This window comes from Gymnodraco acuticeps, unplaced genomic scaffold (genome assembly GCF_902827175.1).
Source record: "Gymnodraco acuticeps unplaced genomic scaffold, fGymAcu1.1, whole genome shotgun sequence".
NCBI lineage: Eukaryota > Metazoa > Chordata > Actinopteri > Perciformes > Bathydraconidae > Gymnodraco > Gymnodraco acuticeps.
This window is the reverse complement of record NW_022990346.1, coordinates 2,336,257-2,360,473: the sequence shown is the minus strand read 5'-3', so window position 1 is coordinate 2,360,473 and position 24,217 is coordinate 2,336,257. Positions and strand designations below refer to the sequence as shown.

The 24,217-nt window shown below is 39.6% G+C and overlaps 3 protein-coding genes across 6 annotated transcripts; 2 read left to right on the top strand and 1 right to left on the bottom strand.

Moving 5' to 3' along the window:
- Positions 1-1,221: 1,221 nt before the first annotated feature.
- On the bottom strand, positions 1,222-13,988 carry bysl (bystin-like). Its single transcript, XM_034223770.1, has 7 exons — positions 13,582-13,988; positions 10,047-10,203; positions 9,790-9,928; positions 9,542-9,675; positions 9,271-9,431; positions 2,299-2,401; positions 1,222-2,013 (listed from the first exon to the last, which is right to left on the bottom strand). Exons 1-7 carry the CDS (start codon positions 13,859-13,861, stop codon positions 1,659-1,661), a joined length of 1,329 nt encoding a protein of 442 aa, XP_034079661.1. The 5' UTR covers positions 13,862-13,988; the 3' UTR covers positions 1,222-1,658.
- A 331-nt stretch (positions 13,989-14,319) lies between these two features.
- On the top strand, positions 14,320-16,193 carry med20 (mediator complex subunit 20). The gene is made up of 4 exons (XM_034223771.1): positions 14,320-14,393; positions 14,657-14,802; positions 15,378-15,631; positions 15,717-16,193. Exons 1-4 carry the CDS (start codon positions 14,380-14,382, stop codon positions 15,936-15,938), a joined length of 636 nt encoding a protein of 211 aa, XP_034079662.1. The 5' UTR covers positions 14,320-14,379; the 3' UTR covers positions 15,939-16,193.
- Positions 16,194-17,049: 856 nt separating this feature from the next.
- On the top strand, positions 17,050-23,056 carry usp49 (ubiquitin specific peptidase 49). 4 transcript variants are annotated; one of them, XM_034223767.1, is made up of 7 exons: positions 17,050-17,321; positions 19,257-19,378; positions 19,672-21,140; positions 21,522-21,729; positions 22,126-22,234; positions 22,390-22,595; positions 22,692-22,795. In XM_034223767.1, the coding sequence occupies exons 3-7, from the start codon at positions 19,737-19,739 to the stop codon at positions 22,793-22,795; spliced, it is 2,031 nt and encodes a 676-aa protein (XP_034079658.1). In that variant the 5' UTR covers positions 17,050-17,321; positions 19,257-19,378; positions 19,672-19,736. The 4 variants fall into 4 exon arrangements, with proteins under 4 accessions (XP_034079658.1, XP_034079656.1, XP_034079657.1 ...); XM_034223765.1 differs by having other exon boundaries at positions 17,055-17,335; positions 22,692-23,056; XM_034223766.1 differs by lacking the exon at positions 17,050-17,321 and adding an exon at positions 17,324-17,506.
- The last annotated feature ends 1,161 nt before the right edge of the window (positions 23,057-24,217 follow it).

Sequence of the window (24,217 nt, the reverse complement as noted above, 5' to 3'; positions counted from 1 at the left end):
AGCAATGAATACATTAAATGCTTTGACAATGAATATATACAAATATTTAATCTGTGGAAGCCGTGGCGCTGTAAAAAGCAAGTCCAATCATCTGCCTCGGCCAGTGGCAGTTATTTGGATGGCCTACCTGCCTGTCAGCCTTCCATCTCGTGCACACATTTATCTCGTGCCGTCATTGGTCATGTGCGTGTTCGTATCATGGATGTATAATAAGAAGTTTGTATGTGTTGGAAGAGGGGTGTCACTGTCACTACCCGATCTGCAGCTCTGCCCGATCTGCAGTGCGCATGTGCGAGATGGTCCGCCATATTGGACAACGCCGGACGGCAACCCAAGTAGGACAACATTGACACAGTGGCTTTTGGCAAAGCTCAAAAGGAAAACTCGAGAGAGATGAGTTATTACAACGTGACTTCACTATTATTTAACAATTTCTTTTTATTGGGTTCTTTTATTTGGGGTTAAGTACATTGTCAGAATAAGTGAGAAATGAATTTAACTTCTGTTACACAGCTATATGCCATACATTTTTGCACACATTCACAGTAAATATGTATTCAGTATGATAGCTGTCTAACAGAAGTTAAACTCATTTCTCACTTATTCTGACAATGTACTTAACCCCAAATAAAAGAACCCAATAAAAAGAGTTGTTAAATAATAGTGAAGTCACGTTGTAATAACAATAACTCATCTCTCTCGAGTTTTCTTTTTCAGGTTTGCTAAAAGCCACTGTGTCAAGTGTCCATCTTGGGTTTCCGTCCGGACTTGTCCAATATGGCGGACCATCTCGCACATGCGCAGTACCGATCGGGCAGGGGGACGGATCGGGTAGTGACAGTGACAAGGGGCTCTGTAAGGAAGTCTGAAGGAAGGGGCAGATTTTTTTCGGTTGTGTACTTTCAAAGTCGAGCTAGTTTCTCCATTCTTACCTAACCTACCTTTAAAGTGGGGTCTTATATTAACATTATTTTTAAGGGTACACTTCATATTTACAATTATTCTCACTCTTACGATGAGTAAAAGAGTTTCCTTAATAATATTAACTTACGTTTATTTTTCAGTGTAGACTACTTGCTAAATATTTTGAGTTGAATTAGTTAAATAATTGTTATATTTAATTTAAATGTTATTTAATGACTAATTAAAATGTGTTTCACAAATCATCAATACATCTTAGATACAATTAAAAACAAAATTGAAAGGTCAGAGACATCTAAATATGTTTTAGAAAGTTAAGCATTACATTTTATTTGAAGACAAAATTTCAGGTAAATATTTGAAAACTGGGCTGCAAATAGACAGTCTTTTACTATCCATCTTTTGTATCGCTTAAACAAGTTGCTCTTAATCAAATCATAACAAACCCCAGTCTTTGTATTCCCAAGGAAAACACTGCACTGCAACTGCAGGATAAAAGTTCAGATATTTTTGATATTAAATTACAATATCAACATCACTAATGAAGTGCAACTTCATCCAAGCAGGGTCCAGGATGATTGCTCCTGAGGCATTGTAATAGAATGCAATCATTGAAATTGTCCTTTTATGGTTCAGGGAGAATAATGAAGTTAGATTTAATAAAATTGTCTTCATGCTAAAAAAAACATGAATCATTTGCAACAGAGAGGGAGGAGACCCCAGACTAGACATATTCCTCAGTCCATTTCAACTACAACAGGGAGCCCAATTTCAAGATCCCTGGACTCTGAGTTTTGCAGTTCTCTGCGAATCTCTGCAGAAATCTGAGGGTGTGTTTGTGTCTTGAGCAGCTCCAGCAGTGCCGTTTTCTGTTCGGAGGGCAGGTCAGCCTTGTAGCGCTGAGCCATGGTGAGTAAACTCTGATGCCACAGCACAGGAAGCTCACGTTTTTCACTGCGGAAGGACAGGAAGTGGGCCACCAAGGCATCTAGGACACGGAAAGGCAGGGCGTATTTCTTGTCAAGCAAGAGGCGTAGGAAAATGCTGTTGGCGCCGTTGTACTCCATCTCTGCCAACTTAAGCATTGCAGCGCTGAAAGACAAGAACAATTTTGCGTTATACAACCGCCCAGGTTATGCAACTTTGACCTCACTTATCTTGCCAACACCACCAAATATGAAGTATTCAAGGCTGATGGCTGCTGGCTGATACCTTTATCTAAAGCTCCTTTCACATTGGATTAAAAAAAACCTGGCTTTTGTCTTCAGTGGTAAATGTTATAATCACCATTCATTTCCAGAAGAAATTACGGTGCAGTAGTTAGTGTATTTATTTGCTGACATTTGTCTGCAGGTTAGTGTATTGATGAAACATTACCTGGAATGGAGGACAGGGATGGAGCACTTTGTGAGTATGCTTCCGATGATGATGGCTTCCCTCAGAGTACATGTCCCAGATTCACACAGAGGAATCAGTATACCTGTGTGACAGAAGAGGCACATAATATTATTGAGTACTGCAGCACTTCTATAAGATGGGGAACCCGCGACAGATGCTACAGTGACTTTGCTTAACCTGACCTTTAGTCCGTAGTAAAAGGGATTCAACTGTTTATGGCTCCATAAACTGTGAAAACACTTTCAATATTGCAGGACAAAGGCATCTTAAGTTAAGCTATCTTTAAATTCGTTGGAACGGATTGCATAGATGGGAAAGATTCCCACGTTTATGACTTGCGAGCAGTCACGTCTGGAGAACCGTATGGCTGTATGATTAACAGACGTGGCCGTTTGAAAGTTATAAAGATAGTAAATTAGCAATAAAACAATTTATCCTGTGTATCTTGTTTGTTTGATTTTGAGGTAGTTAAAGGTGGGGTAGGTAAGTTTCAGAAACCGGCTCGAGTGCACTAAAATTTGAAAGTACACAGCCGAAAAGAATCCGCCCCTTCCTTCAGACTTCCTTACAGAGCACCTCCTCCAACACACATGACGTCAGCAGACTGGTGAAAGTGGCCGCCTGTTGCTGGTGAGTCATTGAAGTACTGCTGCAATGCACGCCCAATGCGGCACGCCCAATGAGGGCACAAGATACATTTGTGCGTGCACGAGATGGAAGGCTGACAGACAGGGCGGCAATCCAATCCGTTTAGCCGGCCCGGCTAAACGGATTGGTTGTACTTTTTACAGTATTACGGCTTCCACAGATGACATTTTTTAATGGATTTGTTGTCAAAGCACTTAAGATATTCATTGCTATCGGGATGTTAAGAGCATTCCATGGAATATAACAAAAAGTGTATCTCGAGCCGGTTTCTGAAACTTACCTACCCCACCTTTAAGTATATGCATTAAAGGTCCCATGTCATGCTTTTCTGGTTAGTACCCGTCCCCTTGTGTGTTCCGTACCCGGAACGAAATGGACCAATCCGTGGAGCCGTTACGTCCGTGGAGCCGTTACGTTAAGCCCCTGCTGATTGGTCCAAATTGACCAATCCATGGACTTCCTCACACACACACTCGGTGCAAGCAGCTCTGCTGATTTCTCCTCCTTGGCTGCAGGCTGATAACAGACAGTTGGGATGGCGGCGAAATTCTCTCTGCAGACCCATTCTCACAGCGTTTATCAACCTTTTTCTTACTCAATATCAAGCCACACTTATTGTTTTTACTTCGGCTGTGACTGTGTGTGCTCAGGATGAGTTTGGCTGTGTTTCGCTGTGTATCGCTAAACAAGGAAACAACACCTCCACGGAGCTTAGCGCGATTCACAACGTCCCGGCCAATCAGAGCACACTGTGCTCACAGGGAGGGTGGGGGCTGGAGCTATTGGAGCTACAACGAGCCGTTAAAGGCAGAGAGTGAAATTCAGTGAATACACGTAGTTTAGAGATGCTGTATGAGAAACCAATGTGAGTTTGGAAAATTGCACAGTATAAATCTATTCTAGTAGACCTCAACAATGGAATTATGATCAGTGGAAATGGCCATGACATGGGACCTTTAAGTAGGATAATTTGCAGTTTTCACTGTCAATAGCCTAATCAGTTTTTCTTTCGGGTAAAAAAAATAACAGCTTGCTATCAGCAAAACAATATCTTGGCAGTTTAAAAGCTTCCACATCACACATTGTGAGCATAAATAACTTATTTTTTAAATAAATAATTCTATGCTTTCAAAGTTTGCTTTCATATTTGATGTTTGATGTGATTAATACATTTGTAATGTAAAATGTATTTGTTTTGAACACATTATTTTAGGGTCTGCAGGTGCATTGAGCACATGAAAAAAACTAAAGTCAACTCACAAAAAATATATTTAATCAATGGAAGTGTTTCCCCTAGGTTTACTGCTTTGGGGGCGGGGGGGGGGGTGCTGCCTGAGCGTGGCATTGGGATATATATTTTTTAAATCCTCTGGAGCAGAGAGAGGAGCTGTGGATTATTGTTATTGATTAATGCATCAGTGTTTCTTAGGGTCAAAAACACTAAACTCACAACTTAAAATGAAAGCGTTTAGTTTATTTAATAAAAGAGCACATGTTCAATGTGAAAAGTGACAGTAGATATAGATTAGTTGCAATTTGGTGCTATATATATATATATATAAATAAATAAAAAATAATTAAAAAATAATTTATTTTTTAACACTAGAACCGCCAACGGGTACATTTTACCCGCAGCTATTTTTTGATTGTATGTAACTTTTTTTCCATAACATGTTAAAGTCTCCCAGTCCGTGACTTTTCCTGAAAGTGTGTTATATAGCACCCTCTGTTGTTAAAAATGGTCAATAGGAAGTCAGATTGAAAAAATCGCCAACAAAATTGCCGTTTATACCCATATCCGCCAGCGGGTAATATTTACCTCATAGAAAATGCAGCGTAAACATGACGTGTTGCTATAGCAACACCTTTTGTCTACTGCGGTTCCAGATGGATTAGATAGATAGATAGAGAGAGAGAGCGAGAGAGAGAGAGAGAGAGATCGATAGTTATAGATAGTGTAACATCTTGGAGAATACAAGATCTTGGATGACTGAGCTCACGTTGAGGACGTAATGCATGTGTGCAGGTTACGTGCCAGTTGAATAAAGATGGACACTCGGAATGAGAGAAGTAGTCCGCGTCGTCTGTTTATGTAGACAATTATATGTCCATAGAACAGAACATTACAGATAGATCGATAGATAGTTATAGATAGATAGAGAGAGAGAGAGAGATAGAGAGATTTGTACCTAAACAAAACAAGTCTAACACCAAGCGTTTAAATCACAGGGTTCTTACACCTTTTCCAAAGTCAAATTCAAGCACTTTTCAAGCATTTTCAAGGTGCATTTTTAAGTTTTTCAAGCATCTTACAGCTGTTGTAAATGACATATCTATATACACGTACTTATACTCAAATGATTATTTCCCTACCTCACATTAAATCAGATGTTCTTTATGCTATAAACAACAAAATGTGTGTTTCGTAATAGCATTCTACACGAGGATGAAAAATTAAAGAAAATAAAACTAAGTTTAATATTTCAAAATGAGTGATCCATCTGTACATAGACTGGGCATCCCATATAACCTGGCGGAGCCGATATACAACAATCAGCCAAACAACTTTTCAATACATTATTGATTACTATTTTTTTAGGTACTTTTAGGTGGCAGTAAACACAAGTCAGAGGTAAATGGTGTACTTTTCCTCCACTACATGTATTTAATACCTTTAGTTACTTCACAGATCTGGATGAATTATGTGAAATATAATCAAGTCTTAAATCAGACTTTAGTTCCACCTGGAGTAAATCCACAAGCTACCCTGCAGTATACAAAGTCATTCAAACTAGCTGCACCTTTACCAGCTTTGAGAACACTTTCATGATCAATCATTATAAAACATATCATATATATTATTCTGAAATGGACCAATCTGCACAATGACTACTTTTACTGTCGCTACTTTAACTAGATTTTGATGAGAATACTTTTCTACTTTTACTTGAGGAATATTTTGAATGCAGGACCTTTACTGTAACAGAGTATGCCTACACTCTGGTACTTCTACTTTTACTCAAGTACAAGATCTGAGTACTTCTACTTTTACTCAAGTACAAATTCTGAATACTTCTACTTTTATTCAAGTACAAGATCTGAGTACTTCTACTTTTATTCAAGTACAAGATCTGAGTACTTCCACTACAAGATCTGAGTACTTATTCCACCTCTGGTAGCGTATTAGCCTGAATTATAGCCACAAAATCACACAGAGCTGCATAAAAATAGACTTTTTTTTCAATAAAATATTAAAGTCTCCCAGTCCGTGACTTTTCCTGAAAGTGTGAGAGAGAGAGAGAGAGAGAGAGAGAGAGAGAGAGAGAGAGAGAGAGAGAGAGAGAGAGAGAGAGAGAGAGAGAGAGAGAGAGAGAGAGAGAGAGAGAGAGAGAGAGAGAGAGAGAGAGAGTCACATTTGGTTTAGGCATGAAACATACTACCAGTAGAAATACATTGCTTTTAAAATCGTTCTGTGTCGAAGCAATAGATTATATTTCATGACTATAACACGAAGTGCCGTGAGAATTACTGGGTTGAATTACAAGTGAGTGCTACATCCTCTGAACACCACAGAATGGCGACTGTAACGCACATAACATCCTCTGAAATGATTGTCCCCTGCAATTATTATCCCTCATGGAATTCGCTATTCAGCTTGCTAACGTTAGCTTAAACAAACGTAACATGCAACGTTAGCCTAATCTAAAATGCTCTACTACGGCGTACCTTTCATGTGGCTCGTCAGCGCAGACTCTCCCATCGTTATTTTTTGCAAACTTTGCAGGAGGCTACTCGTGGACTTGACCCTCGTCTTAGCCATGGCTTGTATTTGTCTTCTGCTAGCCAACGCTCGTTGAAACTGCAACCTCCTGGCATACTGTCATCTATCACTCTCATCAGAATGCCCAGGTCAGTTACACACGTAACAAAAACACTTGCAGGTCACGCGCATAGCGCGGGAAGGCCGGAGCGGAGCTGTTTTATGTAAAAGAAAAGCAATTAAGCTCGCTCCGACTTCTTTATTTTCTTTTAATCTAAAAAGCGAAGTAAAGCATTTACATTTTCAAGCACTTTATCCCATATTCAAGCACCATTCCCAAAATTCAAGCACTTTCCCAACCTTGAAAACACCACGTCAGATTTCAAGCATTTTCAAGGATTTCAAGCACCCGTACGAACCCTGAAATCAGCACTGGTAGCGATATTTTATACTTCATGCTATCTGCACAAACTATATCATATGAAAAGCTGAGAGTCCACAGATTCTATTGGTATAAATTTCATCCCTGTGCGATCAAAACTCACTGTTCTGTATGATAAATAAAAGAACATTGTACCTTGCAAATCAATAGTGGGTAAATATTACCAGTTGGCGGTTTTAGGTATACAGCGACCTCTGGCGGTTCTAGTGTTAAACACCTTGAATTTCAGGGGTCGCGGGGCTGGTAGGGGAAACACTGAATGGTATATCTAATTTCTACAGTTAAATTAATGAATCCCAATGCAAGAAGAAACAATGGAAAATGCTTATCACTAGCAGTCAGTTTTCCCATTCACCATAGATGTATAATAAGAACTTTCACACTGTGTTGGCATACAGTAGTGTTCAGTGTATTTGTGAGCAACACTGCCACTTAGTGGTGTCATCTCATACTGGTGGTCCTGTAAATATGGGTCATGGGAGGTTTGGGGGAAAATGGTCCCATTTATCTGGGACATGAATGTGAATACATAAAACTGACAGGACTAAAGAAAATAACTACTCTACGATCATTGGCCAAATGAATTATTGACACATGAATGATGATTTAACCCAATTAAATGTGCGTGCCGTGATTACTGAGCTTCTAGAACCAATGGTGTATTTTACTCTGCGGACAGAAACTAATCCGCCGACAGTGTCCTCCGCATACAGTTTCTAAATATGGTGCTGGAATTAGAAACGTGATAGATCCCAGTAAGCCTGTAATGTCTTTGTTGCAACAAGCTGTCAAATCCTCAGTCGTTCACTTCAGCTACTTTTTATTTTTTAAGGTCACGTGTGGTGTGACTAGAGCTTATCCCAGCAGCATTCACTGGGCATTTAATGAAACAATAGTTAGATAAGATATAAACCATGTAAGGATAATTGGGTATGATTCAGTAACTCTTTATATTTATCTAAGGGAAAGTAAACGTTTTTCACATCACCTGCAGTGTTTCCCCTACCATTGTCTTGGAGGGGCGCTGCGCCCCACTAACGGAGCCCCGCACCCCCCTGAAATTCAAGGTGTTTATAAAAAATAAAAAAATAAGATTTTATTTTATATATATATATAAAATAAAAAAATAAGATTTTATATATACATACATATACAGCAGCAAATTGCAACTAATCTTTATCTACTGTCACTTTTCACATTGAACATGTGCTCTTTTATTAAATAAACTAAACGCTTTCATTTTAAGTTGTGAGTTTAGTGTTTTCGACCCTAAGAAACACTGATGCATTAATCAATAACAATAATCCACAGCTCCTCTCCCTGCTCCAGAGGAGATATATATATATCCCAATGCCACGCTTAGGCAGCACCCCCCCCCCCCCCCCAAAGCAGTAAACCTAGGGGAAACACTGCCATTGATTAAATATATTTTTTGTGAGTTGACTTTAGTTTTTTCCATGTGCTCAATGCACCTGCAGACCCTAGAATAATGTGTTCAAAACAAATACATTTTACATTACAAATGTATTAATCACATCAAACATCAAATATGAAAGCAAACTTTGAAAGCACAGAATTATTTATTTAAAAAATAAGTTATTTATGCTCATAATGTCTGATGTAGAAGCTTTTAAACTGCCAAGTTATTGTTTTGCTGATAGCAAGCTGTTATTTTTTTTAACTAAGTATAATTACTATATTACTAAACAAATATGAGTTAGTGTATCCTTGATTATAAGTACATGCTTTAAGTTAAGTACCAACAGGATTAGATTTTACTTTTAATGTTGTATTTTAACAACAGTTTCTCCATCACTGTTGTTCAGTCCATTTAACATCTGGAAACTGAAAGAATCCGTTACAATTATTAGAGCCCATGCTGATGTCATTAACGATTCTGTTTATTTTGATGTGGGAGCAGTACAAGTAAATGTGCATGTTTATAAACCGTAACTAAAAAACGTGGGGCATAACAAATAGGAATACATAAATAGTTAAGAGGCCCCAATAATCAAAAATCTACAATTGCTGTTCTCTAATATCAATTTCCTGTTATGACTCTTGAAAAGGGAAAATAAAATATCCATTTAAATGGTCTCACCTTTAAACCATGCCCCTGGTTTGAACAAGGCCTTCTTCAGAGCACTGTAGAGATGAAAGTTGAGTTTCTTGTACTCTGCAATATCATCTCTTACTCGGGGAAGGAGCACCAAGTTGTAAAACCTCTGGGCCATTCTCTCTTTCAGATTAGACGAGAAAATTCTATAACAAAAAGCATGAAAAAATACTTTATTGTACCATGTACACATTTCTGCAGTAGATTCCATAACTCACTCAATTTAAAGCCACAATCAAACCATGTCGGGACTCACCGTGTCGCTTGGTACATAGCAGCTGCAGTCCAGGTCTCAGGCTCAGTCAAATAAAGAATCTGCTCCCAGTTTGAAAGTGCCGGGACTATTTTAAAAGCCTTTGGCAATTTACCACTGCGGTATCTCGACAGAACCTGAAACAAAAGATATTATAAATATCATGTAACTGCTCACTAGGAGATATTAACATTTACAGTCAGGAACATAATCGACAGTTGCCCTGCTTTCAGACAACTGATGTAACTTACCTTATTGACACCTTTGTACACTTCTATGACCCTGGGGTCAAGTTCTGGCATTGGATGCCCTGACACCTCTGACATCACTGTCCCTACTTCAGTTTGCTTCTCTGTGATCTTCTCCATGATGATGTCAGCTAAGGTCCGTCTACGAAGAACACATAAAGAAAAACACTTGGCATTTAAAGTAAAGACTTAGCTCATAGCGTCGTGTGTCATTTAAAAAGATAGTTTTTAGATAAAGTCATGATTTTGTTGCATCTTGCCTCATCGGAGGGTTTTTATTCATGAACATCTCCATGGCCTTTTCGTCGTCAGGGTCAACAGTGACTTCAGTTTCACCCGCAACATCGCCTTCATCTGCACCTGCTGCTCCCAGCGCTGGCCACTCCTCATCGGAGTCTGCATCCTGAGAGTCAGGCCCTAAGGTTGGATTACAAGACACAGATTGTCATTTAGATAGTCAAACCCAAATAGTATTGTACAGATATAAACTGTATAGGTCAAGTGATGCTAATGGCTTAAGTCTTCTGAAGGAGCTTAACATTATTATACAAATTCAGCATATCTAGAGTCAGCGGTGTAAAGTAACTAAGTACATTTATTCAAGTACAGTACACTTTTTAGGTACTTGTACTTTACTCAAGTATTTCAATTTGATGCTACTTTGTACTTCTACTCCACTGCAATTTCAGAGGTAAATCAGGTACTTATACGTCACCACATTTATGTAGTACCTATATTTACTTTGCAGATTTGGAATAATGGTGTGAAATATAATAAACACTTGAATCAGACTTTAGTTACACTTGGAGTAAATTCACAAGTTACCCTGCAGTATACAAAGTAATTAAAAGTAGCTGCCCCTTTATCAGCTTGATAAACATTTTAATGCATCAATATTTATAATCAAAACATATAATATATGATTGTGGAATAGGCCAATCTGCATAATGAGTACTACTATATTTTGATGCCAATACTTTTGTAGTTTTACTTGAGTAACATTTTGAACTAGAGAATGCAATTCCTGAAGAAATTGCTAGTGGGAATGCTTTATGCTGAAAAGCTGACGCTAAACTGCTATGCTGAAATGTAATATGTAAGAAGAAAGTGAAGAATTTAGATTAATGACAGTAATCAGCAGGAACCGCTTCGACACGTGTATTCGGTTTATTCACGGCATTCTTATTATTCTACAGTATTGTTGTTTTATAGTTATTTGTTAATGTATATAACCCAATTTATGTTCTTTGAAATTGAAAAGGATATTGCATTGTGTGTGTTACTTTTGTTGCAGTTGTATATGTCTTAAGTGTAATTTGGATTGGCTTCCTATTTTGTATGGACATGCTTTTACTTTGAAGGAGTTAGCGCTGTTGACAGGAAGTTCTTGTTGCTATGGAAACAACGTGACGGAGATTAATGGAGAAAAAGTCATATCTACATATAAAGACGGAGAAAGTAAACGATAACGTTTATGGTTAAGTGTTAGCACCCCCCGAAGAAGCACAAGCTCTTACGTTGATATTGGAGATTTCAATAAATTCGGGGGGAAAAAACCGAATATCCGAATAACGAAATTGAAACCCGAATAGTACTCCAACGAACGAATATTCGGGTACAGCCCTATTTGATGACACCCCATAATACGCTTAGATGTGTTGATGGCTGCATCGTTACCAAACCTGTGAAGTTTTGGGCCGTTTGGAGCATTTTCACTGAAGCTATGAGAAAACCGTGTTTCATATCGAGCGTTAGGGATGGGTACCGAGCCCTGGTATTAAACGGGCCCCGGGGCTGAATTATTAAATACCATGGTACCGTTAAGCTCCAACGTTATCAGTCTTTTTATCGGTACTGGAGATATGTAAAAAATATATGTCATATGTATTATTGCTACACAAACATTATATTACAGTTTTAGTGTCGCCAACTCCGTTTCTAATATGCAAAAAGACTGCAAAATGCTTAGTATTTTCGATCTTTCCAATCCAGACGAGAGATCTCTCTCCCCCGCCTGCTTGCGAGGGGGCGAGGCAGTTTACACACACGCAGCTGCTACATGCATGCAACACACACAGACGGAGGAGATGGCAGAGAGAACGCGCTCTGAGGTGTGGTTAAACTTTACCCGTCTCGAGGTGGACAATGCTTACGTTACCAAAAGTACAATAAGAGTTTAGCATAGTAAGGGGGGTAACACGAGCAGTTTGTCCAAACATTTAGCAAAAGTGCACCACATTCAGACGGAGAAATGCACCGTTTTCGACTGTCTTTCTAGTAGCTCTGTAGCCCCATCCACGAGTAACGTTTCCACGTCAGGTATATTATGTATGCTATGCAATGAGATTTCTCCATAGGATTTTAGAAAATAGCTCAAAATAAGATCTGTGGGATATATACCTGTTAGATAAATGCACGTTTTGTTCAGCCGGATAATATCCACATGTCTACCCTACTTTTATAATTTTCTAAATCATAAATCTATCGATTAGGAGGACTTTTACAAAAAAGTAATCGAGATTTTTGTCCAGAAGGATAATGGACTTCATCTTCAAGTCAAGGTAAGACCGCAATTTTATTGAAAATGGGATCTTACTAAGAGAGAACAATTCAATATTTAAATGATAAAATTACATTTTTTGGGTATCCTTTTGTTGAACTGTCTGTTTAAAATTAATCGAAGCATCAGACAAAAAAAGCTTTTGAAAATAATATCATATTTTGATTTAGGTCAAAATATAATATGTATAAACCTGAAGAGCCAGTGCCTCACCAGCCATGAACCTCACTGCAGAATCTAATTTTGTGCCACACCACTTTTGTACATATAAAAACGCCACTGGTCTCAGGATTGTAGGGTTTTGGAATTGTGGCAGGTTTAAAAAATATATATGAAGGCGAATTTCAAGCTGTCCTCCACTCTAGCTGTGACATCACACACTCTAGCCTTAACGAGCTGCAATACACACGAATGTTAACATCTGAAGAAGGCCTCTTTACCAAGGTCTGAACAATGTTTATTATTTCTAAAAGTATGAATCTGATTTAAAAGTTGTTAAATATGAATAATGTCAGAAAGATGTAACATTTTAAAGTTGGAATGAGGTTTCTGAGTGAAAGTATGAAGGAACAGTTAGCAGTTGAAGTCGCATGAAGATTTGTCAAGTCTGAAGAGTTTCTCCATTGACTTCCATGTTAAAAATGTGATTAATTATGGCATATATCTAGGAAATTATAAAAGTTATGAATGAGAAAAGTAGAAGCAACCGATTCCCGATCGAGCTGAACGTTTTGATATTTTAACAGAGTTTCTGCGATGTAGAAAGTGGGAGAAGAAAACGGACAAAATAACCCGGCGGAATAATAATAAAGAATTTCGTGCGTAGAAGAACAGATAGTTGGAATGCTGTATCAGCATTCCCACTAACTGAGGAACTTGTACTTGTTACAAATGTATTCAAACACTCTGGTATGGATTTGTGTGATGTTTTTCCTATGATCAAAAATATTCAAATATTCCTAATGTATTAACGTTCCGTCAAAAAAAGTTTTCCTCCAATTCTGTGTAGTGTGTTTATGTTCAACATATGTCTGTGGGTTGTATTGTCCACAATATTCAATGTTACATGTCTATCGTATTGTAAAGCCATTTGAGCACCTGGAAAAGCACTAAAATAGATGTAATTTATTATGATTATTATTATATAACTATGGGATAGCCCCGATACATTAGTACATGTTAGGAGTTTCATGTTGAACCTAACTTTTCAGAATCAGTTCATAGGGCATACATACCTCCAACATTACCGAGAACAGTGACTGGTGTTTTCTTCTTCTCTGGTGCCAGGCCATACTCCGTCTGAAGCTCCTCTTGTTGGATCCGAGCCTGTTGTAAGATTTTCCGGGAAAGACGCTCGTCGACGTACGTGTCTTCGTTTTCTGCCCGGCTGTCTCTGCTCTTCACTCGGCCTCGGGCTCGCATGGTGTCCCCCTGCAGGATCTGGTCAGCCAGCGGCATGGATCCTCCGCTCTTCTCACCTCCTCCTGTGCCCGCAGATCGTTTAACCTTTGGCATCGCTGTTTCTAACCGAAGATGTAGCTATATTATGTTCTTTTGGTTAAGAATGAACAAGTACTGTGCTGTAAACAGCCACTCGTTCAACACGTGCGGATGTCCATTACAGAAAGGATGTGACGTGTTTTACGTCACGTACTTCTTTAACCCAGCAAGAATTTAATGTTAGTTTCTTTTTCTTCCTGAAACTTTATAAAACATTGTTTAAAAGTTAGTTGTATTTTTTTGAGCTGTTGAATCGTTATTAGGTACGTTTAAAAATTGGTATCTTTAAAAATGTATATCATATTTCACTGAGATATTAATAAAAGTCATACGTTTAATCTGCCGACAAATAACTATTTTTTATTTAAAGTAGCATATACATTTTTGCAGTACAATATCTTTATTTTTTGCTGTTTAAAATATTATTATTATTCTTGATTTACTTTACTATTACTGATTTACCTTTGCCGGAAGACTGACTTTTCACCCGGAAGTTATTCACCGAATGCCAAGAAAGAGGAGGCAAAACATCAATGGGAGTCACTTGGTGAGATAATAACTTTATGGTTACAGCAATATTCAAAATCTTAACAATGATTTAAACATTATTTGCGTAATGTGCAATTATCTTTGGCCTTAACCATCGCGCATATGTTTGCACTTTGCAGCGCTGCTTCGGTCACTTCCATTCAAACGATGCTCTGCGAAACAATTTCTGACAACATTACATGCACATAAGAGATCTTACGGAGGCCCTTTCAGTTAACTCTCTTGTTTTCTCCCGTAATGTGGTGTTTGTTCGTCCTGCAGTGTGTGCCAGGTGCCCGTGGCAGAGGGGAAGAGCGTGCAGCAGTCCGTGGACATCGTGCACAAGAAGCTGGAGCAGTTGGGTGCTGTGAAGCAGGGCAGCTTCTGGGTGGACTGTGAGACGTACCATCCAACAGGAAATGTCAGCGGTAATATTTGAAGCTATACGTTTTATTCATAGGTTTTCCATCCAACAATACATCACTTTGAATATTTCAAGGCGTGTGATGAGTGTAACCACCTTTAAGGTGACTATAACCATGGTTGTTAATTAGATTACAAACCTGGAATTACATTGGTAAACATGTTCATGATATATACTTATTTATTTATCAATCTTTAGTTACTAGTACTGCATTTTCTGGCAGTATTCAGTATAAAACTTGAGCTCCTCCTTAGCCAGCTGCAACATTAAAATGAAGAACACAAATGCATCAATAATTACTGTTCAACAATATAACATAATATTGTTTGGATCCTTTGATTTCATATTTTGAATGCAGGACTTTTAAAATATAGTAAGAAGTAGAGAAATACTTTCTACTTGTGGTATTACTCCTTTCACTTTATTAAAATGTCCTATATCATATTATTGACATAATAATAATAATGAAGTATTACCGCCACAAAATAAGTATCTAAAAAGATGAAATGCATGCAGAAAACAAGAAATGCACTTAAATAGATAATACTTCTGACAGTCATTCTTGTCCGTCTGTTACAGGTCAGCCCTCCAAGCTCTTATACGTGATGCACAACTCTGAAACTCCCCTGAGCTGCATGGGTCTGTTTGAAGGTGGACCCTGCCTGATAGCAGATGCAAACTTTGACGTTCTCATGGTGAAGCTAAAAAGTCACTTCCAAAATGCCAAGGCGCATAAGGTGGAGTGTCGTGGATCTAGATACCGCTACTGTGATTTCTTGATAAAGGTTGGCACGGTAACAATGAGCTCCAGCGCCAGAGGAATATCAGTTGAGGTATGTAGATAAATGAAAAGTAGTAATAGTGGAAGCATAATATTCTCCTGCTGAGAATGCGCTAACTCTTTGAGTGTTTCTTCAGGTGGAGTACTGCCCCTGTGTGGTTCCAGGGGAATGCTGGAATCTCACAAAAGAGTTCATGCAGTCCTTTCTTGGTCCCAGCGTCCCCGAACTGCCGTCTGTGTTTGCTGCCAAGCCTGAAGGACTCTTTGCCCCATCAGACTGCGTTGACACCATGACTCAGTACTTGGAGTTGTTCAACAAACTTCGTAAAATGCAAATGCCAGGAAGTAATGTGCGTTGAGTGGTCAATGGCAATGGAGAGAACTTTTTTGTATATTTGTATTGATGTTGCTTTAATTCTGTCCCCCTGGACCGGCATGTACTTTTGGCATTTTTTTTATAAAGCCTGGGATTTTTTTATTTCCATCTCTGGAGGCTCAATGCATTGAACCTTCTTATTTTATGAATGCATTTTGTATTAAAGAGACTTAAAGGTGACAAAACAATGCATATTCCTGTATTCACAATACACATCTGTTACAGATTACACTAACAATGTCTCTGTTCTATTTGAGTTTCTCAGTGAATAAGGATAAGGGCTGCATTTAATTGAGCCAAAATGTTATTATTTACACATTTTCCTACTGTAAGCTATCTAAATATTACCTCCACGACTGGTGTTAAGGCAGGTCAAAGTGCCTGCTGTGAGACAGCCTTAGTATGAATAAAATAATCAGAAAAAGGTGAAACAAACACACAAGAGACTTCCCTGGTTTGTTACAAAGGATTGAATAATGGGTCTGAAAGTTTATAGAAAACAACTTTTCATTTTTTCAATGTCAGAATGGTGTAATAAAACAAGCCAGTACAAAAAATGTGTTTTTTCACATTGTGGAAAATATGATAGTCTGAGAACCGTCCACACCCAGTGCATTTTTTTTAAAACAGCAGTGCAGTGTTGGATTACTTGTTGGCACCACTTTCACCCTGTGTTAACATGAATCACATTTACAGGATTAGAGTTTCTCTTGATACACCCATGTTTAGGCGAACTTAAGTCTATATGGTTTTTTTTTGATTCCCAATAGCTGCTTCCAACGGCTAAAAGGGGTTGACACAAGTTAACATTACATTATAAAAAAGTACAAATCAAAGGCAAAACATCAGGCAAGCAAACTACAACACAATAATAAAAGCAATTATGACGATAGAAAAACAGGCAAGCACATTTGCTATAAAAAAAGCAATATGCTACCACTAAAAACATGTATAGAGTGATGGATAAAAATAAATATGTAATAAACTCCCTTGAACCTGACAGCTGTAACTCACGATTCAGCAATAATACTGTGCCTAAAAGCTACACCTCCCCTAATGCATTATAGGATTACCACGCACCAGCTGACATGGCGAACACGCACGGGTCTTTCGAGGACATTGGGCTCAGGGGCAGTCTTCATCTCTGCCCGGTGTGCGGTGGGTCCAGCCTCGGTTATTGTTCCATGGCATGTGGCCTCGGTGGGTGGACGGACGGACGGTCCATCGTGCTGCCTGTTGTTCAGCCCTTCCGCCAATGAGAGCCGGGCTGCCGCTGAGCCCCGCTCCAATGAGAGCAGCCGGGTCTGGGCTCTGCTGTTCAATCTGTGAGGAGGACAACAACCAGCTCTCAGTGTACCGGATGGATGTATGTTGGCGATGGTAACGTTACCCAGCTTTTTCCGTTATCAGGTGTTACTAATGTAGTAATGAACACAGACGAGGCCTGGCGATAAATTAGACTCCATTAACCGGCTTTCTGTGATGAAAGTCACCGGGGAGTTTCCAAACGGTTAACGATGCAGTCCGCTAGCGAGCTAAGCTGTTAATGTGGTAATACTTAGTTAACGTTAGCGACAACAGCCGTTAGGTTAACTTCGATTGTCCTTGGCAACGCGCTAACCGTGCAGCTAACGCTAGCTACTATTTCAAGCTAATAACATAACATGTTAGCTACTTGATGCCATACGAATCATCTGTGTTAACCAAAAATGCATACTAGGTGAGAGCAAAAGGCTAGGGCTGTGCAGAGCTGCCGTGGCTAGCGGTTAGCGGTGATAGCTAACTTATGGCTGGCTGAGCTGCCTCCGACTAACAAAGTTGTTGGATGTTCCTGGAGAGAGGCTCCCTGACTGCTCTTTGTTCTGCCTCAACATGGGGATGGCAGTGTAGCTTAGCATGGTGGGAAGAGACTGCCAGCCTGCTCCAGAAGACGCTTTAAATCCCGGACAGATTTACAGATTGCATATTGTAACATTTGTTAATATCACCGTCACATGCGTTAATGTACTCTTCTAATACAACTGTGTCAATAGCAACACATAGCCGGATTTGGGTATGCCACCAACAAGAAACCATTTGCTCAGGCTTGCAAGTTAATGGTGTCTTTTCGTTAAAAATGTTTTAAAAGTAGCGGATTATTTACACAAAGAGAAAAGCGAGAAGAATGGTGTAGCACGGCGCTGGTACCGGGGAGTTAGACAATTACATAGATTAACCACGTATTTAAATAGACAGACAGCCAGCCCCCTCAAGTCCACATTTCTGTCAATACGTTTGGGAGTCTTAAGAATTATCTATTGAAGTTTTAAATATTGTCTTTATGTAAATTAGCACAATATATTGTGTTTTAGCATACTGTCAATGACCATCAGACTTGATCATTACCAGCATAGGAAAACTCATATGCAGCATTTTTACCATTACAACTATTCTCAGAGTTATTTGAACTCCAAAGCTTTAAAATGATCTGTACTGTCAATCTTGTCAAGTGTATTTGAATAGCATGACATATTGTAATGGTCGTTAGTTACATGCCTACATTAACAATGTTGTACCATGCAGCACAACGTCTCTGTATAGTCACGAAAATTGTCTAGTTAAGGGAAGAAATATATTGTAAGAAACCATCTGTTCCAAGTGTTTTTTACATATTATTTAGAGAACATAAATGACACAATTTACCAGCCAAATGCTGGTAACATTGGCATTTGGCTGGTACATTTGCATCCCTCACCAGCTACAAAAATGGTTATCTATTGAGTGGCTGGTAACATTGGACTATTCACTAGCCATTTGGCCGCTAGAATAAAAAGTGTTGCACTCAGCATAATGTTTATGTTGTTTGCATATTACCGCAGAATCAAAGTAAACTAACTCCCTCTTTTGTTTTGAATTAATTAAGCACATTATTGAATGTTTGTGAATACTCAATTTTCAAAACTGAAATTTTGGAGACATTCACATTAGAAGACCAACAATTTGAAAGGCATTGTAAACTTAAACCGTTGTTTTTATTATTGCAAATGATGTATTATCCCGGATTAGTGGATACCCTTTTTAAAGTGTGTGTTATTGAATACTTTTTTAGTTGAGTTTAGCAGGTGTCTAGGTTTTTTATTTTCATACCAGTGGTTTCAGAAAATGCCTTATTTCTAATTATTTGCTTATTGATAGGCTTAGTTTTGTTGCATTATATAATTGTTTAATTAAACATCTGTTAACAAAAGAGAAACGTGTTGATGTCATTTATCACTCCTGATGCGACTATGCACTGCTAATGTCCTTTCTCCCTTTGTCTCAGAATGATACTGTCGGTGCAGGTGGTGACGGTGGACATGGGTGGTCAAGCTGAAAGTTGCTTTTGAGTTTCCTGCAACTATTTTTATGTATTGATCCACGCCTGATCAGGCAAACTATTTTACAGTAAGTATAAGCCTCTTCATTTTGTTTTTGTGCATTAAAGTGCATGTATGCTCATTCATTTCATATTTCATCAATTGTATTCAAGGTAAAAAAACAAACCATTTTATTTAAATAATAAACATCTAGCTATTTGTAATGAGATGTCAAATATGGTTTGCAGAGAAGTCTGGAAATTAGAGTTTGAAAAAACGAGGAAAATAATGGACCTTGAATTAAGACACCATAATAAGCGGTGCGTGAGTCCTTTCAGTATGTTTAAACGTAATCTAAAACTTTGTTTTCTCTTACCTCAGGATGAGGTGCTGCATGGTTACAGGACGTGTGTCCTTTCACTGAGGCCACATGTGTATCAGAAGAGATGGATCGTTGTAAGCACGTGGGGCGCCTTCGCCTGGGCCACGACCATTCTGTCCTCAACCCACAGAAATGGCAGTGTGTGGACTGCAGCACCACCGATTCAGTGTGGGCCTGCCTCAAGTGCTCCCACGTGGCCTGTGGACGCTTCATGGAGGAGCACTCGCTCAAACACTTTCAGGAGTCACACCACCCACTGGTTATGGAGGTGCGTGAGCTAGATGTATTCTGTTTTGCCTGTGGAGACTATGTACTCAATGACAACGCAGAGGGAGACCTCAAACTCCTCAGAGGGGCGCTCTCCACAGTGCGCAGCCCAGGGAGACGCTCTCTACGCTCAGCGACCGCGGGGGTTTGCCCCCCCTGGGTTGGAGACACTGGGCCAAAGCCCGCCATGCAGCTGGCCTCTCGTCACAGGAGGAAAGCACTTCTAGGGAAGATGCTTCGGACATGGATCGGTAAACACCAGGAGCTGCAGAATGAGCGGGAAGAGAAACTTGAGGAAGCTAGAAGACAAAAAAAAGAGGTTAAAAGGAGACTCATGGAAGAGCTTGGCGGTGTCCCACCTAGAAAGAGTGCTAGGCTTCTTACTCAGGCGCCACGTTCAGCCATCACACTCATTCCTCGCAAATTTCGCGAACCTCCAGAACGCCTACCTCCTGCTTCCAAGAAGCCTTCCCTTCTTACCCTGTCCCGTAAGACTCCTCAGAATGGCAGAGCTGCTAAACTGAGGAGGTACTACTCCTCTCACACAGTCACCCGCCGGAGACCTGCTCCAGGTGTCACTGGTCTGCGCAATCTGGGGAACACATGCTACATGAACTCAATATTGCAAGTGCTAAGCCACCTGCAGAAATTCAGGGAGTGTTTTCTCACTTTGGACCTGTGTGAGACTGAGGAGCTGCTGGCCAAGACCAACCAGGCCCAGGGCATGACGGCTGTGACGGGTGTAGTCAGCAGTGGGACCGCAGCGCTGACTGGGAGCCCTCTGGGACGCGTAGGTAAGGCCGGCAGTTGTAATTTACCCGTTGGCAAAAAAGAAAGTGCTCCTCCTACCCCGCAGGCTTCAGAGTTGGTTCAGCCTAAGGAGCCTCGCTGCTCCACCCGCCAGCAGATGTCTCTGTGCCATGAGTTACACACACTTTTCAGGGTCATGTGGTCAGGCCGGTGGTCCTTAGTGTCTCCATTCGCCATGCTGCACTCGGTGTGGAACCTCATCCCAGCTTTCCGGGGCTACGACCAGCAGGACGCCCAGGAGTTCCTGTGCGAGCTGCTGGACAAGGTGCAGCAGGAGCTGGACACAGAGGGCTCCAAACGCAGGATAGTGATCCCCATCACAAAGAGGAAACTATCCAAGCAAGTGCTAAAGGTTCTTAACACCATCTTCCATGGGCAGCTACTCAGCCAGGTAAGACATCACATATGTAACGGCATACTTCATAGTATGATTATTTTGTCCTAAACCTGCCTTTAAACCCATAAGGATGAAAGAGTGAAACAATGTCATTTGATAGGGATTAATTTATTATTTTATATCACTCAAAAAAGACTTTCAGATAGCTCCATCCCTAAGAAAACCTTGAGCAGTTGTATTACCAAATCATGTATTCACTAAGATATATGAGCTACTTATGCTGGTTATTTTTCTTTCTTTTTTTCATGATCTTTTTAAAATGCTTATTGTATTTTCTCAGAGATCCCCTTATTTAAGACTTGATGTAATTTCCAAACATGACGACTATTTTCCACTGAAGTCCTCACTTGTTTCTCTTCTCACTGTGTATTTTAGGTGACGTGTCTGTCCTGTAAGCACAAGTCTAACACAGTGGAGCCATTTTGGGATTTGTCTTTGGAGTTTCCAGAGCGATACCACAGCATAGACAAAAGCTCAGGCTCTACAGCTTACCAGCGCAGCTGCACCCTCATTGAGATGTTGTCCAAGTTTACCGAGATGGAGGCTCTCGAAGGCAGCATCTATGCCTGCAACCACTGCAACAGTAAGTACAATTATGCAAATAAGGACATAAGTGTCGGAGTGAGAATGACATGAATATACCTTTTTTAAAACTGATTAGAAAATGAATGTACTAAATAGACTTTTCACAAACTCTGATATATTTTAAGGAAGTATGTCACCTTAATCTTAAACAGAGCATTGTAACTTAAAGACAAGAATGACCTGTTTTTATTTTATTTATTCAATTATATTTTTATATTTGATTTTTATCTTCATTAACCATGGTCAGAAGAGTTTTGATATACAAGAACTATAAGGAAGCCATGTTTGATTGTTCTTGTAACCTTTACAACTAAAACAAAACCTTATTATAAGGATATGCATTTGAATGGATTAGTGGATTAATTTACCATCTCATTGTTTCATGGTTTGTCAGAAAGAAGGCGGAAAACATCCCACAAACCCTTAGTTCTGTCAGAGGCTCGTAAGCAGCTTCTGATCTACCGGTTACCTCAGGTTCTACGGCTGCACCTCAAACGCTTCAGGTAAGTGTCGACACAGGCTGGTTTTCTTCTAATAATTACTGCAAATGAAATGACCCAGTCTTGTTTATTGATGTGTTTTATTGTGTAGCTGTAATCAGAGTGCTTAATGTTCTCTATGGTGCTTGTGATGCTTACTCCTCCCTGTTGTATGGCAGATGGTCGGGGAGAAACCATAGGGAGAAAATCGGCGTCCATGTGGCCTTCGACCAGGTTCTGAACATCAAACCGTACTGCTGCACAGGCTCAGGTCACCCCGTCCACAGAGGAGGCTACACCTACGATCTGTCTGCTGTTGTTATGCACCATGGGAAAGGCTTTGGCTCAGGGCACTACACCGCATACTGCTACAACACAGAAGGAGGTGAGGAAGAGAACACACGCAACCTATAAACATTCTTAATTTTTAATCAAGTCTTAATTTCTTCATGTTAAACATGTCTTGTCTTTGTATTTTCAGGTTTCTGGGTCCACTGTAATGACTCTGAGATGAAGGTGTGCAGTGTGGAGGAGGTGTGCAACACTCAGGCCTATATTCTCTTCTATACCCAGAGGTCTGCCTAGGTACCTCTCGCTGTGATGTCGACCTGTATCGGGCAACTTCAGGCTGCATTTATGAACATGTTCTCTGAAGTTTCCCAGATGACATTTAACAATCACTTTGAAGTAAATTACCAAAAGAAAAAGATAGTAATGGGGGCACTAGGACAGCCACAATTATGTTTAGGAGTAAAGGTGAAAATTGAAGCATCCAGATGAGAAAGACACTGTAATAAAGATAAGCAAGGAAAATCCTTGAAATTAGAAACATTTAAATTAAATGTTATAATGGCTGGTTTTTGATTATGTTCCAAAACCTTTATAAAAACTAGGCCTGAGATTTCTCGGCCTGCGGGACCAGCATAGCAGTTTACTATCCCGAAAACTGTGTGAGCGGTCCAACTCTGTCCTGCTGAACGCCATGTTGTGTGTCCGTGTTTTAAAAACCATCAGACTCGTGTCTGTTGAGTCTGCGGCCCTCCTGAAACAGCATTATACATTCAAAGGAAACGCATTATCTGGATTTTAGAGCATTTTTATCACAATAATGTTGTCAATGTGCCTTTTTATATGTAACTGTACATTTAATAGCCAATGCACTAAATCAGGGATGTCCAAACTACGGCCCGGGGGCCAAATGCGGCCCGCGGACCATATTGAATCGGCCCTTAGCAAATTCAAAAAGTATAATGGAATATGGCCCACAAACTTTTGCTGGTCTTATATTGTACTTCTTAAAATGATATGTACAAATATATTACACAGTAGTATTTGTGTGTTAATAAGCCCATCTTTCAAATAAATTCAGTCGATTTAAAGTTGAAAACATTTTCTAACAAATTTAAGTTGATAAGAAAAAAGCCCAGTAATTTATTTACATAACCAGTTTGAAATAGACCCTTAATATTTCCTCTTATTATAAGCAATCTGTTTTAAGGGATGAGCTGCCAACACTTTTTGTAACAAAATAAATGAATTTACCTTCATTTGATTGATTTCGCTAACTTATAACTGAACTTATGAGGCAATATACCTCACCTCTAGCGAGTGGCCCAGCCCTTCGTATATTTTTCTGTATGTGGCCCTCTGTGAAAAACGTTTGGACACCCCTGCTCTAAATACTATAAGAGGTACATCATTCAACATCATTGTGAAGGTCCAATTAAATGACACTAATCTAGTGACTAAAGTCCAGCCTCCGTGTCGCCTCCAGCTTTTTTTTTTTATAATCGTGAAATGTCAGTTCGGGAATCATTTAAAGGTCCCATGTCATGGCCATTTCTACTGATCATAATTCCATTGTTGAGGTCTACTAGAATAGATTTATACTGTGCAATTTTCCAAACTCACATTGGTTTCTCATACAGCATCTCTGTAAAGTATGTGTATTCACTCTCTGTCCTAAACGGCTTGTTGGAGCTCCTGCCCCCCCTCCCTGTGAGCCCA